At 46.9% G+C, this 16,613-nt stretch overlaps 1 protein-coding gene across 5 annotated transcripts in view; it reads left to right on the top strand.

The window, feature by feature from the left end:
- The window catches only part of CEP126 (centrosomal protein 126), a 94,323-nt gene extending 88,538 nt beyond the window's left edge, over positions 1–5,785 (top strand). For 4 of the 5 annotated variants that reach the window (XR_010407138.1, XM_045895195.3, XM_064577537.1 and 1 more), the window contains one exon: positions 1,903–5,785. Coding sequence is in view for 3 of the 5 variants with exons in the window: in XM_045895195.3 (XP_045751151.1) it covers positions 1,903–1,965 (63 nt within the window). In the remaining 2 variants the exon portion in view is untranslated. The remainder of the gene's footprint in view (positions 1–1,902) is intronic. The other variant, XR_010407137.1, reaches the window with a different exon arrangement.
- The last annotated feature ends 10,828 nt before the right edge of the window (positions 5,786–16,613 follow it).

The following is a 16,613-nucleotide window of genomic DNA, read 5'->3' as shown; positions in this document are numbered from 1 at the left end:
GCTCTGTTGCCCTAATCCAGCCCTTCTAAGTGCCAGCGTAATGACGTTTCCCCCACGAAGCCCTCCACGACCAGCGTGGCCGATGTTGACCACACCTTCCCCTGGACATAGTACCTCAGTATCGCTGGTTTGGTACTTACGCTCCACAGGAACTTTCGTGAGCTGTCTCCTTACGTGATTAATCTTTGGAACTATATTGTTGAGGCTGTTTTTCCACTTACTGTTCACTTCACAGAAACTAGACATACTAAATACTTGAAAATATTGGTTGAGACGTGATTTTTTTATACATGGTCTTTGAATATAGAATCATCTTCCTTTTTCAGACTGCAATAAAATGAGGTGATTTATTTGAACTTGAAACTTTTTTTTTAGTATTCTGAAGCAAGATTTTATGCTCCATAAAATAAAATACCACTATTTCTGGAGTTTTTCCAAAGTCCTTTGGTGAATGTTAATATTTAATCAATTAATCCTCTTTGGTGGCAACTGAACATTGTTGAGATATAATTAGAGAGAACAAAGGAAGCCCATTATGGGGTTCCTGCCCCTGAGAAGTACTTGGCCAAATGGTTTCACACATTCTCTTGTGTGATCTACTAAGTGAGGGACATGAAGTAATTTTCTCAAGTCTGAGAAATGTTCAGTGGCAGAGCCAGGATTGGCTCTTTCCCCTGTTCCTCCCAAAATCTCTTCTACCTTTTGTAATTCTTATTTCAGTTGAGGACACCATTGTCCTCCAGATTTCCAGGCTTCTCATTCTCCCGTAGCCCCAGGCAATAAACCCTCCTAATAATAAGTGCACCTCAGATCCCTCACAACTCTTCACTCCTGAGTGTGTCCTGGTCAAGAACGGATGGCGTCTCAGCTCCAGATGTGCTGTCTCCAGCTCACCATTCACACCATCACCAGAACAATCTTTGTACGGCGCGAATACGAACAGGTCGTGGCGCTCTGGCCAGGGCTACCCATCACCTTGGCCATAACGCACTCAACACCCTTCCTCCCCCACACGTCGCTCACACAGCCCAGAGCCACAGATCGGTCTCCCAGGAACTCCCCACGTCCCGCCACCCCCTGCCCTTCCCCGCCCTGGCCCTCCGGGACCTGCCCTCCTGCTGGCCTCTCTCCTGCTCCTCCTCCACGCTGGACTTCAGTGCCGTCCCCTCTGGGAAGGCTTATCCAGCCCAAGTTTTATCCCGTCCAAAATCTACAGCTTCCTCTTTTGGGCAACCGTAGCTGTCTGATGTTTTGTTTTTGTCGGTCATCACACTGGTCAGGCACTCTGCGAGCTCGGGGCAGGGTGGGGGGGGAGGGTGCGGAGAACGAGGGTAACATGCTCCTACCTTTGAGGCTCTTGCGCCCGCAGAGACAGCCCACAGACCCCGGAGCCCAGTAGGCCTGCTGCAGGGCGTCCGGAGACGTGCTCTTTCCACCTAAAAATTGTGAATCTTAGGGGCACAGTTTTCATTTTGGAATATTTTATTTCCTTTGTAAAAATGAATGTTATGAATTTAATGAATTTTTAACTATTGCCCTCCCAAGCAACTTAACTTCTTCAACCCAGTGTATGTTGTTAGAACTACTCCTAGGGTGTTCTACGAGCTGCAAGTGCTTCTCTGAGAACATAAAACTACTCCTTCTGACCATTTACACAGCAGGTGATGACAAAAAGCACCTCCTAAGCACATTTTTACCAATAGGAAGAGTGACGGTTATGAATTATTATAATGAGTATGCTGCCTTCCATGAGGTGGAAGTCACGTTGAGAAGGAGGAGTATGTAGCCTTTGGGGATTTGAATTAGGAGTTCTGTGTTACACAATCTGTAATCTGTGGCGAGATCCCCGTGGTAAAGCCTGTGAATACTGGAGTGCAGTAACATTGTGACGCTGTGTTACAGAACAGCCAGCCAAGGGGCAGCCCATCTCCTGGCGTCGGATCCAGATGGCAGAGAAAATACTGACGGCGTACAACAGCGAGTATGACCCGGAGTCGTTATCGTTGACAGTCTCCTGTAAATAGAGCATAGATCTCTGCATTTGTTAATGATTTAAAATACTATTACCATAAGATAAAGGTAAATCATAACATGAGTAATGGAGATAAATTGACTAGTTTACATTTATGCTACAAGGTTATTATGTATTTTATTGATAAATACATTTTTAGTGAATGGAAATGCTTCATTGTTTTTAATGAGCATGCTACTGAAAACAAATTCATTATATTTAAAAATAAAACAGGATATTTTGTTATTCAAATTATGTATTAGCTATAGTTGTGGAGCTTTGTTTTTCTGAAATCCCTAATAAATTCTATTAAATTTTGGTACAGTGGTATAAAAAGTTCATGATTAGTTAATAATATCCGACATAGGGGCACCTGAATGGCTCAGTTGGTTGAGTGACTGCCTTCGGCTCAGGTCATGATCCTGGAGTCCCGGGATCGAGTCCCGCATCGGGCTCCCTGCTCAGCGGGGAGTCTGCTTCTCCCTCTGACCCTCCCCCCTCTCATGCTGTCTCTCTCATTCTCTCTCTTTCAAATAAATAAATAAAATCTTAAAAATAATAATAATAATATCCCACATAAATAGTAAAGCCATCTGTCTAAGACTTTGAAGGATCTCTGTACTTTGGAGGTGTTGCCAAGCAGTGTTAAGAAAACCAGAGGAAACTCCTTGTATAATCATGAAACTCCTTTTATGATTTTAGAAGTTTTTTCATAGAATTATGATAATCTCATATATCTTTTTATTTTCCCTCACCCATTTCTGCTTCAGGCTCTCATCTGGACTACTTACCTCTCACTCCAGGGAAGCTGACAGGTGGCATTTCTAAAGTTTGGTGGACTGGCAGAGTAAAAATCGCTCATATCAATCCCATCTTAGGGGCACCTGGGGGCTCAGTCGGTTGAGCATCCGACTCTTGGTCTCAGCTCAGATCTTGAGCTCGGGGTTGTGAGTTCAAGCCCCACACTGGGCTCCTATCTTAAAAGTTTTCGAGGGACCGTGCATATAGGCACTCCGTGTCCCAAGTCCTCCCTGCTTGCACTAATGCTCAGGCCTCTTACAGGCCCCAGCCTGCTGTCCGGGCCTCTCCGCCCACGTGCACACCTCCCCCAGCTCCAAATGCCTCCACTAACATCTGCCTGAGTCACGTTGATGCGCTCTTTTAAATTCTGCTCAGGTTGAACGTTGTCTGGTGTTTCCTAATCATCGTCTGCCACCTTTGTATAAGTCATGTCCTTTGCGTGCTGGGCCGTAAGGATTTCTGTGAGTGTCCCTCTCCTTCTGGGTAAAGAGCTCCTGGCAGCTGGCAGTTGTCACTGGTGTCTGTGCCCTTAGGAACTAAAGTGGGGGACGCGGTGGCAGAGCAAAGGAATGAAGGAAGGAAAATACTCAACTGTGCGATTTACCAAGCCCTACTACGTGCTAGGTGCTGCTCCGTGTATTAGGGAGATAGTAAAAAACAGAAGCAATTATATTCTTCTATCATGGAACTTCTATTTTAGTCGGGAATACAGATTTCAAACCTAGGAATATGCCACCAGAGGGTTATAAAGCACGCTGAATGAAAAGCAGAGCACGGGAAGGGGCAGAGTACTGGGGTAAACGTGACACAGATGGGGTGGCCAGGGAAGGTGTCTGAGGACTGAAGTGACGGGGAGCCAGCCGTGGTGGCAGCGGGAGAACAGGTCAGCCAGAGGGCAGGAGAGTGGGCTGTTCTCCTAGTGATGATTTCAGAGCAGGTGGGGCCCGTTAGGAGAAAGAGAGGACCGGCGGTCTGGACAGGGCGTCTCAGACACAAGCGCCCCTTCCGCCACCGCAGCTGGTGGTAAATGCCTTTTCTAGTCTGAGAGGTCTGGGGTGGAACCAAGACCACACCAGTCCTGCTGGTCCGTGAGCCACATTTAGACCCACAGGGTCTGGAGCATAACCTTGGCTGCATGTTGAAATCACATGAGGAACTTTAAAAAATATTGAGGTCTGGGTTACCCCAAGGTGCAGTTTGAGCATTTAGATTGTTTAAATCTCCCCAAATTGTAATGAGCAGCAAGGTTAAGAAACAATGGTCTAGAAGCAACAATGAGAAACAAGTAGTGGGGCTGGGGATCCCAAACCCAGCCTGCAGCATAAGGACCGCCAGCAAACAGCCAGTCTGGGTGCCCTCTCCGGCCGGCGGGCAGCTGTTCTGCTTTGGGCATTGTCTTTCTGGGCTCCCCTCCGTCCCCAGTCTATCGCTGAAATCGCCGGACTACGTGACTGTTTAACTGTTGGTGGTGGTCAGGTGTGTTGGAAGCGATTCGTGGAGCTCTGACGGGAGCAGATTTGCTTTTGCTCCACACCAGCAGTAGATGCATGCTCTTGCCATTCCTTGTTTCACGTGAGCAGTATTTCGTGCTGTTGTTCCTTGTTTCACGTGAGCAGTATTTCGTACTGTTCACGTGCCGAGCGTTTGCTGCAGTCTCTGAGTATGGCGTGAGTATGAAATAGCCCCTTGTGGTCAGATTCGCTGCGGTCCACATTTCCAGGTTAGAAGTGGCCAAAGGGGAAGGTGGAAGTAACAGGAAGTGGCCACTCCTAGCAGGTCACCGTGGTCGCTAACGGGGGGACCGGCTGACTCAGGGTGCCCGGCTTCTCCGCTCCACAGCATCTTCCAGCAGCCCCCGGCCCACCGCCAGGCATAGGCTGAGACCCACGGAGACTGCATCACCCAAGCTCCCTCCTCCTCACTCACGCAGGCCAGATCTGATGCCCTGCCCCTGCACTCTGCACCTCCATCCTCCCGTCCCAGACTCTCGTTCTCCAGCTCCTCTCATAGTTGGTAGAATGTCATTCTTGTAACAAATCCCCAGTCCCACAATTCTTACAGCGGCTGTGCTTTCCTGATTAATACAGTCTGATGGAGGAGACACACGTGGGCGATGAATGACATTCTGAACTCTGAAAAAAAGCTTCAGAGTTAGCCAAATGGATGTTGTTCATCTGGCTAAGTCCTAGTGAGAAGAGCCTCCCAGGTCTAGAGGAGACAGAGCCCAGACCCTGGGAGGAAGCAGGGCCCGAAACACCGTCCTGGTAAAGGGCCCCAACCACGTGGGCTCCGCCCCTTGACCACTGGTTCCTCCTGAGGGTTTTCACCAGAAGCCCTAGAGCCTCCCTTTCAGCTCTGCAAACCTGCAGAGCTTTCTTGGTACTCGGAATTATCTAGAAGGAAATTTTAAATAAAGAACTTGAAATACAGATGCAAACAAATTAGAATTTATAATTGTGCTCTCAAATCTGACTGTTAATGAAATTATAAGATGGGTATTTCCAAAGTGGGACTTTACCTTTCGGAGTAGAAAGGTACTGATGAAAGCCACACGAAGATTGAGGTCAGTGGTCCCGGGAGAACTCAGGCAGGGTTCACAGAATATGTCATTTTCTGACACGCTGGCCGGGTGTGTGGCTGCAGGGTTCGGGTAGGGGTATGTCCGCTGCTTCTTCGCATTTCTAGGAGGAGAGACAGGACAGGACTAACAGCCGCAGGGACTAAGAGGACTTTTCTTCTATCTCTCTAGTAGTGGACGCACACATCTGCCGGAACCATTCCCAGGAAAGCAAGTGAGCAACAGAACTACTGAATGCGTGTCCCAGCCCGGGGCTGGAGAGCGGCGAAGTCCAGCAGAGCTCTGAGAAGACCCAGCTCCGCACACAAATGCAGGCGGAGACCCAGGGCGGCTCACTGTGAGTGGAGCAAATATGCGTTCTTCCCGAGTTCCCGGTGCTGCTTGGCAGCTATAGATGGAATGATTGAAATAGATGTGAAATAGAAATTTCTATTGATTAAACCTGTTACTGTGACTTGTGAGGACATTTTACGAAGAATGGCATTTTGGGTTTTTTTTAATTGTCCATTTTGGTATAATACAGAGTCCCAAAGTTACCACATCCCCCAAAATGGCCCTTGGTGGCAGCATCAGAGCCGAGGTTAGCTGTGTGGTGGAGGGAGGCCCTCCTGTGGCCCTGGGATCACACTGTGTCTTCCAAATCGAACAGTTGGCACTTTGGGAATTCAAAAGAAAAAAAATTCATTAGGAGGTAATGAATCGAAATTAGAAATTGCAAAGTGTTTTTTTTTTTTGTGGAGGGGGTTTGGAATTGCAAGTTTTAAGGGAGCAAATTACTGTAGCCTTTTTTTTTTTTAGATTTTATTTATTTATTTGAGAGAGAGAATGAGAGAGAGCACATGAGAGGGGGGAGGGTCAGAGGGAGAAGCAGGCTCCCCGCCGAGCAGGGAGCCCGATGCGGGACCCGATCCCGGGACTCCAGGGTCATGACCTGAGCTGAAGGCAGTCGCTCAACCAGCTGAGCCACCCAGGTGCCCCATGATTTTATTTATTTAAGAGACAGAGAGCATGAGAGGGGGGAGGGTCGGAGGGAGAAGCAGACTCCCTGCCGAGCAGGGAGCCCGATGCGGGACTCGATCCCGGGACTCCAGGATCATGACCTGAGCCGAAGGCAGTCGCTCAACCAGCTGAGCCACCCAGGCGCCCCTATTGTAGCCTTTTTTTTTTAATTTTATTTATTTATTTGAGAGAGAGAATGAGAGAGAGCACATGAGAGGGGGGAGGGTCAGAGGGAGAAGCAGGCTCCCCGCCGAGCAGGGAGCCCGATGCGGGACCCGATCCCGGGACTCCAGGGTCATGACCTGAGCTGAAGGCAGTCGCTCAACCAGCTGAGCCACCCAGGTGCCCCATGATTTTATTTATTTAAGAGACAGAGAGCATGAGAGGGGGGAGGGTCGGAGGGAGAAGCAGACTCCCCACCGAGCAGGGAGCCCGATGCGGGACTCGATCCAGGGACTCCAGGATCATGACCTGAGCCGAAGGCAGGCACTTAACCAACTGAGCCACCCAGGCGCCCAAAGACTTTTTTTTTTTTTAAAGATTTTATTTATTTATTTGCGAGAGAGAATGAGAGACAGAGAGCACGAGAGGGAGGAGGGTCAGAGGGAGAAGCAGACTCCCCGCCGAGCAGGGAGCCCGATGCGGGACTCGATCCCAGGACTCCAGGATCGTGACCTGAGCCGAAGGCAGTCGCTCAACCAGCTGAGCCACCCAGGCGCCCCTATTGTAGCCTTTTAATGACACTGCTCACTTGCGGTTTGCGAAGCTGGGTGTGGGAGTGGGTCACCGTATCCTACCACATACTGTGCACGTGCTGTTATTTCATCCAGACAGGCAGCCAAAGAGCAGCTTTTTATCTCTGGTGACAGATGAGCACAGGGGCTCAGAGACGTGCCACCCCCCCCCCCAGGGTCACACAGCTGGTCAGTGACGGGATTGCAGTGCCAACCCAGGTCTGTCTGTCTGCAGCCCCATGTCTGCGACGCTCTACAGGCGGAAATGGGAACTACTGGGCCAAATTAGAAGAGAAAAGGAAATGAAAAAATGACTGCAACAGGAAACTTATTGTACTTTCCTATTTTGGGGGGAGAAGCATAGGATTTAGGAAGGCACCAGAAAAGTTAAAGCTCAGGTTTTAAAAATCAGAAAGCTGCATGCCACTACTAGTGAATATTTGGGGTATTTTTTATGCCATCAAGGTACAGTTTTGTGAATTGGGATATTATTTATAAAATGACATTCCAGTGGAGTAAGCAGGCCAAAGGGCTACGCCGTGATTTCTGTGAAGCCTTCCAAGCAGCTCAAATTAAAACTCAGCTTTATTTTTTAAAAAGCAAGGATTTGTACTTGGGTGCGACCGTCGCTGCACTCAGCAGCAGCCTGCGTGCAAAGCCCAGCATCACGGCTCATAACCCCTAACTTTAACCTTTCATCTGTGTCCCCAAGAATGTCTCTACAAACAAAGGGTCGTTTAAAATAGTTGAACTCTGGTCAAGTCTGAGCAAACAGTCTTCTCCAGTGAGCTTGAGCAGGACAAGTCTTTATTTTCCTAGTACTTGAACATCATGACGTCATCCTTCCGTGAAACTGGGGCGACCAGAATCCCTCCAGAGAGAGGCGCAGAGCTAGGAGGGGTCACTGGCGATGACAGAGGTACGTAGAAATTGTTGAGAATCAAAGCGGAAGAGAATAGCTACAGAAGTGAAGACTGAGTGAGGATGTGATTCTACATATATATAAAATACATAACATAAGACATCATAAATATACGGAAGAAAAATGCCTTATACACTGAGCTTTACATTTCAGGGAAAAGGACCTCCTTCCAGTTGAGAAGGTAAGTCTTCTCAAATTTGCATGGAGTCAGATTTCCTCTTCATGGTGCACATGGCCATGGGAATGGACAAGGCCCGGAGCCTGGTGTGTCTGCCGTCCGAGCAGCCAGTGGTCGGTGTCTCGTGCCGGTTCTGCCCTTTCCAGGAAGGGGCACCTAGGACTGAGCCTATGGTGCCGGACCCGAGTCACGGGCATGAGCGTGAATGCGTGCACATGGGCCTCCTCGTTCTGTCCCCTGGGAGGACCTGGCACTCAGATCATGCTCCCTAATGAAAGGAACCCAGGTTCTGGGAGAAGTGACTGATTCCAGGACTATGCAGAGAAAATACAACACGGGCCTGGAGGAAGGATGTATTCAATGAAATAAACAAATTACCCCACAGGGGTAATCTGACAGTGATCCCAGCAGCAACAAAATAAATAATGATGATATTAGATTATAACCCAAAGAATAAAACAAATATAAATCCATACTGATATAAATAAATGATCGCATAAGTAGATGGGGAAGAAGGAATGACTTCTTTACAGAAGGATTCCAGCACATATGGAAGAAATGAGGACATAGAAGAATCACCGTTACAAAGCCACACGATTGTTGCAAACAAGACCCACAAACAGATGCCAAAATTAGCTTGGAGGAGAAAAAGGACATCTAATGGCCTCAAAGTATGTCCCCCAAAATATTTATTAATTACAAGGAGAAAAAGTCCTTTTGTAGTAGTGAGACCTGGCAGATCTCACCCGAACATAAGCAGTCTGGGTCATAATTACCAGTAAGAAAACATCTCAGAATCATGCTGTGGCCCCTGATACAATGCAGTGAAAAGGGTGTAACTTCAATCAGGAGAAAAGCGTCACAGAAACTCGGTCGAGGGACATTCCACACAATGCCCCCACGGGTACCTTCTACAACTGTCAAGGTCATGAAAGAAAAGGAATAAGAGAGGAACTGTCACAGATGAGAAGAGACTAGAAGACATAAAATATAATATGACAGAGTAGGGACAGTAGTGGGAAAAACTGCTGAAATCCTAAGAAAGCCTGTAGCTTAGTTAATAGTCTTACAACGTTCGTCTCCAAGTTTTGATGCCTCTGCCCTGGTTATATAAGATGTTAACAGTAGGAGAAGCTGGAACAGGAATATAGGAACTCTGCACTATTACAACGAGTCTTCCGTGGGTCTAAAATTACTCCAGAAGAAACAGTGATGGGCTGCCTGGGGGGCTCAGTCCATTGAGCGTCCAACTCTTGATTTTGGCTCAGGTCATGATCTCAGGGTCATGGGTCGAACCCCAGGTCAGGCTTCGCACCGGGCGTGGAGCCTGCTTATGATTCTTTCTTTCTCCCTCCCCGCCCAGTCTCTAAGAAAAAAAAAAAAAAGGTTAAAATTTTAAAAAGTCTCAAAATATTTAAAATCTTTTGTTGTATCTTATGTCCCAATTTTTGGTTCAGAACAAATACCACTATAATTATATAAAACATTAAAACATACACTTTGTAGTTTCTTAAAAATGTGTTAAGCACTTATGTACATATATGCCATTTTAATATGGATTATATTGAATTAATCATTGAGGTCATCCATTTGAAAGCCAAAATCCAAATCAAGCTGAGGGGTATTGCAGAAGAGAAACATCACTGTTGCCATAGTAGCAGAAGAGCGACAGGTGCTTGATGATGAGGCTGGACGCCTGCTGCGTCTCCAGGGGAAGGAATCCTCAGGGCTCCTGGAGGCCCCTGGGCAGTAGCTTCCCGCACAGAGGGGCTTCTCTTCCCCTCCACTGGGTTCTGGGTCTATGTCTCATCAAAATGAAAACGTAACCCCTTTCATGGTAGGGGGGAAATCTGTTAAGTATGGATCGCTTGAAAGAAAACAAAAAGCCTACATGCCAGGAAAAATGACTCTGTCTTGCAATAAAGACCCTTCCCCTGTAATAACAGTGAACGGTGTTTGAAAGCTTAGGTCAGAGGTCGTGCCATGCTGTGTATGAGCAGGATCTCCTCTCATCCCGGCAACCCAGTGAGCCAGGAACCGAGTTGTTGTGGGCAGGCTCCGCAGGGAAGAGCTGAGTCACGTGCCCAAGGTCACCGAGATAGGAAAGGATCTCTCCGGAGTGAAGCCAAAGTCTGTTTGACTTGAGAGCTCACTTAACGCCTGTCACGGATAGCCGGCTCCCATGGCAGAGCAGAAGTCTCTAGATGATTTGGGGCATCGCTACAAGATCAAAAACTTTTACAAACAAGCGCATAGGCCATTTGGATGGAGTTTAATTAGCCTCGAGAGTACCTAGGTCAGGTTGACACTTGAGTCTAAGTCCATTAGCTTTTGTAGACCACACGGGGAATGTTCTAGGCACCCTGTGTCCTTCACGCTAATGGCGTCGGGGTGGTTACCTGCTAACCGGATTGCAAACAAAACTCCTTTACCTCTTTGGTGAGATTCGTAAGAGAGGAAGAACAAGAATGCTCTAGTCTCAGCCTGCGTTTCTCAGGTTCCTGTCACCCCCCAAGTTTTCGGGGGGGGGAGTATTGGAGACCTCCTCCGAAGGTCGTCTGGTCCCCTTGCCTCTGTGGTTATGTGGCAGAGTGTGACAGTCCCTCAGCCCAGCCAGTCACAGCGGTCTGCGTGGGGTTTGCTCCAGGGGTTGGACGGCTGCCTTCCTGCGGCCCCCTGCGGAAACCCAGGGTACCGGTGACGCAGAGAGCATGTCGGAAGTGATCCCACTCCCTCATCTTCCCGCAGCGCTCAGATGTGCTCATGTTCGAAACGTGTACTTGAGGCACTGAGCGTGTGACAGGCCCGGCCACAGCTAGAGATGGAAAACGAGCTCGGCTTCCTGGGGAGAGAGACGCGGGCACTCACTGTATGGGACCGGCCGTGGCCCCAAAGGCACACAGTGGGGAAAGCGGTCCTCCACTCAGCTCTGCTGGGAAAATCAGGCTTTCGGGGATTGCCTGTGAGTTGGGGCTCTCCAGGCAGAGGGAAGAGCGTGTGCAACTTCAGGGAGCTCAGCAGGACCGCGGCTCAGGCTGTGCGTCCGGGGAGGCAGGACCCCAGGCTGAACTGTGCAGGGTGACTTCCTGCACTGTCTCAGCGCCCGTCTTAGTCTTCAGTCTGTGCCACCCAGTAGGTCCTTAAATAACGGGAAATTAACAGTGCAAGAATGCGTTTAACTGCAATTTCCTGTCTGCCATAATCAGTTGTAAAACTAGGTCAATTAGCATCAAACTGTTTGGTCTGAGATTTTTTTAAAAACTGATATACTGCCCTCTAGTGGCTCTAAAACAATGGACTTTGCATCATAATCAACGCCAGTAGCTTTTACTCTTTAACAATGCAGGTTTATTTATTTTTCATTTAAATTCAATTAGCCAACATATAGTACATCATTTGCTTTTGATGTAGTGTTCAGCAGTTCCTTAGTTGTGTATAACACCCAGTGCTCATCACATCACGTGCCCTCCTTACTACCCATAACCTGGCTACCCCATCACCCTACCCCCTTCCCCCCTGAAACCCTCAGTTTGTTTCCTGGAGTCCAGAGTCTCTCATGGTTCGTCTCCCTCTCTGATTTCTTCCCATTCAGTCTTCCCTCCCTTCCCCTGTGGTCCTCCGCACTATTCCTTATGTTCCACATATGAGTGAAACCATATGATAATTGTCTTTTCTCTGATTGACTTATTTCACTCAGCATAATGCCCTCCAGTTCCATCCATGTCAGTGCAAATGATGGGTATTCATCCTTTCTGATGGCTGAGTAATATTCCATTGTGTATATATGGACCACATCTTCTTTATCCATTCATCTCGGCTCTTTCCACAGTTCGGCTATTGTGGACATTGCTGCTATAAACATCGGGGTGCACGTACCCCTTCGGATCCCTACTTTTGTATCTTTGGGGTAAATACCTAGTAGTCCAATTGCTGGGTCGTAGGGTAGTTCTATTTTCAACTTTTTGAGGAACCTCCATACTGTTTTCCAGAGTGGCTGCACCAGTTTGCATTCCCACCAAAGTGTAGGAGGGTTCCTGTTTCTCCACATTCTCGCCAAATTTGTTGTTTCCTGTTTTGTTAATTTTAGCCATTCTGACTGATTTAAGATGATATCTCATTGTGGTTTTGATTTGTATTTTCCTGGTGATGAGTGGTGTTGAGCACTTTTTCATGTGTCTGTTGGCCATTTGGATTCTTCTTTGGAGAAGACAGTTAAGCTCCCGACTCTTGATCTCGGCTCAGGTCTTGATCTCAGGGTCCTGAGTTCAAGCCCCCCGCTGGGCTCCACCAACAAACAAGAAAAAGAAAAGATACCAGTTACACCAATGACAAAAATTTTAAGTACCAATGATGAGTCTTTTAAAAGATATGCAAGCCTTTTCTGGGCGGGGGGTGGAAATATATATATATATCATGTTGAAAGACCTCTAAAAAGACTTAAATAAATGGGATATACCACATCATTGAACTTGAAGACTCAGTGTCATAAAGATGTCACTTCTTCTCATTGACCTTGATTATTCAGTGCAATTCCAAACGAAACATTAAAGGGCTGTTTGTGGAATTTGACAAGTGGATCCAAAAATGTACGTGAAGGAGAAAAGGAACCAGAAGAGGCAGATACACCTGTGTGAGGAAAGGGTGTGGAGGCACTGGCTTATCCAACAACAGGCTTCACATGACAGCGTGCTGGTCACACGGGACACAGAGTAAAATCGGAGGGACAGAGAACCCAAACATAAAGCCAAGCAAACGAAGAAACCTGAGTCAGGACACAGCAGGTCTTCCCATCAGTAGGGCAAGGGTCGCGGAGGCAGCCGTGGGCGGGCCGGCTCAGACGCACCTTCAGGACACTGCACCCAGGGGGTCCCTGGCTGCAGCATCTGGCTGCCCTCCCTCGGCACCCAGCACCGCGTTCCCACAGCACCCGGCTCCCGCGAGGCGGTCCCTGTGACGGACTGCAGCAAGTGTACCAGAAGCAGGCCATCCTTGCCCAACGCGGGCTTCCTCTCAACCTGCACTTCCCTGTCTCCTGTCTCAGGGGTCACACCTGCGTCCTTGCCCTGCTCCCCTTCACACGTGTTTCCTTCCCGCGAATCTCCTACCCCTCTAAATCCGTCCTGGTATCTGCCTCTCAGGACCAGCACATCCCCAGCAGCATCATGCTGGGATTTGACAAGAGTCATCTGCTATCAGCCAGGAGAGGAAGTGGGGCACCACCAAGGGGTACCTCTTGCCTTGTGGGGGAGAGGCCCCGGTAGGGCCTTCTCACATGGGGTAAGTGCTAGCTCTTAGCAGAGACGAGGGTTATCACTAAGAACATCAGTGCTGGTTCTCCTTTCTGGGCCAGGCCTTGAAGGTATGAGAAGCAGTCCCAGGGCTGGGCTCATTAATAGTCATGCACACGATGAGCCCCCAAAGGAAGAGAGCCCAGGTAGCAGCACTTACCTCCCAGAAGCCAAGGGAGCACGGTTACCCTAACCACCAGCAAGGTGAAAGAGGCGTGGAAGAGAGCCTGACCGGCAGGAAGATGATTAACAAACTCTGGTGTTCCCGGGGACAAAGTAGCCAGGCACTCTGCAAGGCACTACTGACCATCTGTAATCAGAGGGTAAGGATGGAGGAACAGGAGGCTGAAGACAGGGCTCCCAGTAAAAAGTCACAATGCCTCGTTCAGTTCCCAGAGCTGAGCCGATGAATGAAGAGACAACCAGGTCCCCAGGAAGAAGGGCCCAGCAGACACACCCAACAAATACATGCTGTAAAGATCCCCTCAGTCCCTGCCTAAATGACCAACAGCCATTTCAGTGAAAGCACACCGAGAAAAGGGGAATAACCAAATATTTAAGGAATACAGAGCACAGGGATCTTAAGATTAACTAGAGGATGTGATCTACCAAAACAAAAGAGTAAACTGAGAAAACATAGCTAGGAAATCTAGGAAACAAGGCAGCTCTGGGGGCCATGAGAACGCACCTGCAGCCTTCCACCTGTAGGAGCATGACTGACCACAGGCCTCTGGCACTCTGCTCTGCCATCCGCCCACCCCACACTTCCCATGCACTAGTCCCAGCAAATGGCGTTGTTCCTACGGCAAGCCGATTCCTGGGAGAGACACAACTCTTCTGATGGGCCCCTTGAAGACCCTTCCAACCCACCATCCTCCCGGCTGGACTTGCCTCGTGGGCTGATGGGTCCCTCAGCCTCTCACTCCATTTTTTGCTCACAGGCATTTCTCTAATAGATTCTTTGCTCATGTAACCCTGCCTTGGTATCTGGCTCTAAGAGGACCCAGTGCCAACACAAGAAAAGGCTAAAAAAAATCCCCAGGATGATGATAAAGGAAGATTGCAGCTCTGTACCAGGCCTAGGAAGCAACTGCTCAAGACCAGTGCCGAAGGGACAGCTGCAAGAAGAAGAAAATGACAGAAAACCCACCATGCTTGAGTGCTATTCCCTTGCACTCTGGCCAAGTAAGAACTAGCAATAAATTAACATCTGAACAGAAATTCATAATTTTTAATAACCAAAATAAAAAGTTGGACAAGAAAAAAATATATTCATAGTATACTACATGACAACAGCAAAAGTATGTATTTACCCAGTCATAATAATGCAATTATTAAATATTAGCATAAAAAATTACGATATATTGGTGAGTATTTTAGTAGGATGAAAGGAGGGGAAATGTGGGGAGAAGGGTGGAGAATGGTACGAGAAATGTCCAGGAGGAGCTTAACATATCACACATGAAACTGAACTGTCAAAAAAAAAAAAGAATGGCATTATAGGCACTTTGTTTGGAAATACGGGATTAAAGACAAAAGAAAGCTGAAAGAAGAGTGTGTCTAATGAGAAGGAGTGGAGATTGGTACTGCAGACTATCTCATCATCATACTTGTAGATTTTTATGTGTAACTTTGGTAGAGTTTAAATGAAACATAATTATTAAAAATGAGATTGCAAAATATGACAATCGTATGTGGCAATCATAATTTGACAAATCAACCAAAAGCAAATACCACCATGTAAATAAAGAGGTGATTCATAAGAGAACTAAAAATGTGAATAAGAATATAAAGACATTTGATTTCAGAATTAGTTAAATGAAAGTTAAAATAGAAAAAGCAATGAAAGCGCTTCTAGATCTATATCCCAGAGAATCCAAACATGTCCACACAAAAACCTGTACCCAAATGTTCATATCAGCATTTTCCATAATAGCATTCTCCAGCAACTGAAGAATGGATAAATAAAATGTGGTATATCCACATAATGGAATATTACTCAGCAGCAAAGAAGAATGGCATTCTGATACATGCTACAACGTAGATGAATCTTGAACACATCATGCTGAGTGAAAGAAGCCATTCACACAAGGGCACATATTGTAGGATTCCACTGGTATGAAATGCCCACAGGAGCAGAAAATAGCTAAGTGCTAGTTAGTAGGAGTTGCCAGAGGCTGGTGGAGGGAAAAATAGGGAGTTTCTGCTAGTGGGTGTGGAGTTTATTTTATGAAGTTCGGAAAATATTCTAAAATTAAATAGTGAAGATGATTGAACAATTCTTTTTTTTTAAAGATTTTATTTATTAGAGAGAGAGAGTACGAGTCGGGGGGAGGGCAGAGGGAGAAGCAGACTCCCACTGAGCAGGGAGCCCGATGTGAGGCTTGATCCCAGGGCACTGGGGTCACGACCCAAGCTGAAGGCAGACACTTAACAACTGAGCCACCCAGGCGCCCCTGATTGCACAATTCTGTGACTGGATTAAAAACCACCGAACTGTATACTTTATGTTATGGTACGTGAACTACATCTCAGTAAAACTTGTCAAAAATAAAACCACAAAAAAACCATTTAAAATGTTTTTTTTTTTTTAATGAGAAGTGTAGAGCAGTAGAAAATATTAAGATTAAAAGAGAAAGAAATATAAGAAAACCAAAAAACCACAAATGTGTTTCATGGTTAAATATGTGAGTGATACATCACAGAGATCCTCACTCATGGTGTCACAGACTGAAGCTCATGTCTCAAACTTGAACACAGTATCAGTCATATTCCTTTCTTGTTAATATTTAAATGGCACTAGCATTTCTAATGCCTACCAATAAACAGACATTTAAATAAATAAAGATTTTATTTTAAGTAATCTCTACACCAAACATGGGGCTCAAACCCACAACCTGAGATCAAGAGTCACACGCTCTGTCGACTGAGCCAGCCAGGAACCCTGAGTCATATTTCTTTTAATGTGTTATTTATATATACAAAATATTTTTTCTTACATACCAATTACCACACACACACAAAAGTTCAAATAGCTCAAGATAACATTTTTAAGGTCTAGGGATTAGAATAAAAACCTACCACAGAATCTATTTTATCAAC

This window comes from Mirounga angustirostris, unplaced genomic scaffold (genome assembly GCF_029215605.1).
Source record: "Mirounga angustirostris isolate CCGP_5_RB_7025 unplaced genomic scaffold, mMirAng1.0.hap1 SCAF_13, whole genome shotgun sequence".
NCBI classification, from domain to species: domain Eukaryota; kingdom Metazoa; phylum Chordata; class Mammalia; order Carnivora; family Phocidae; genus Mirounga; species Mirounga angustirostris.
The sequence above is the reverse complement of the archived record's forward strand: the minus strand, read 5'-3'. Positions and strand labels throughout refer to the sequence as shown.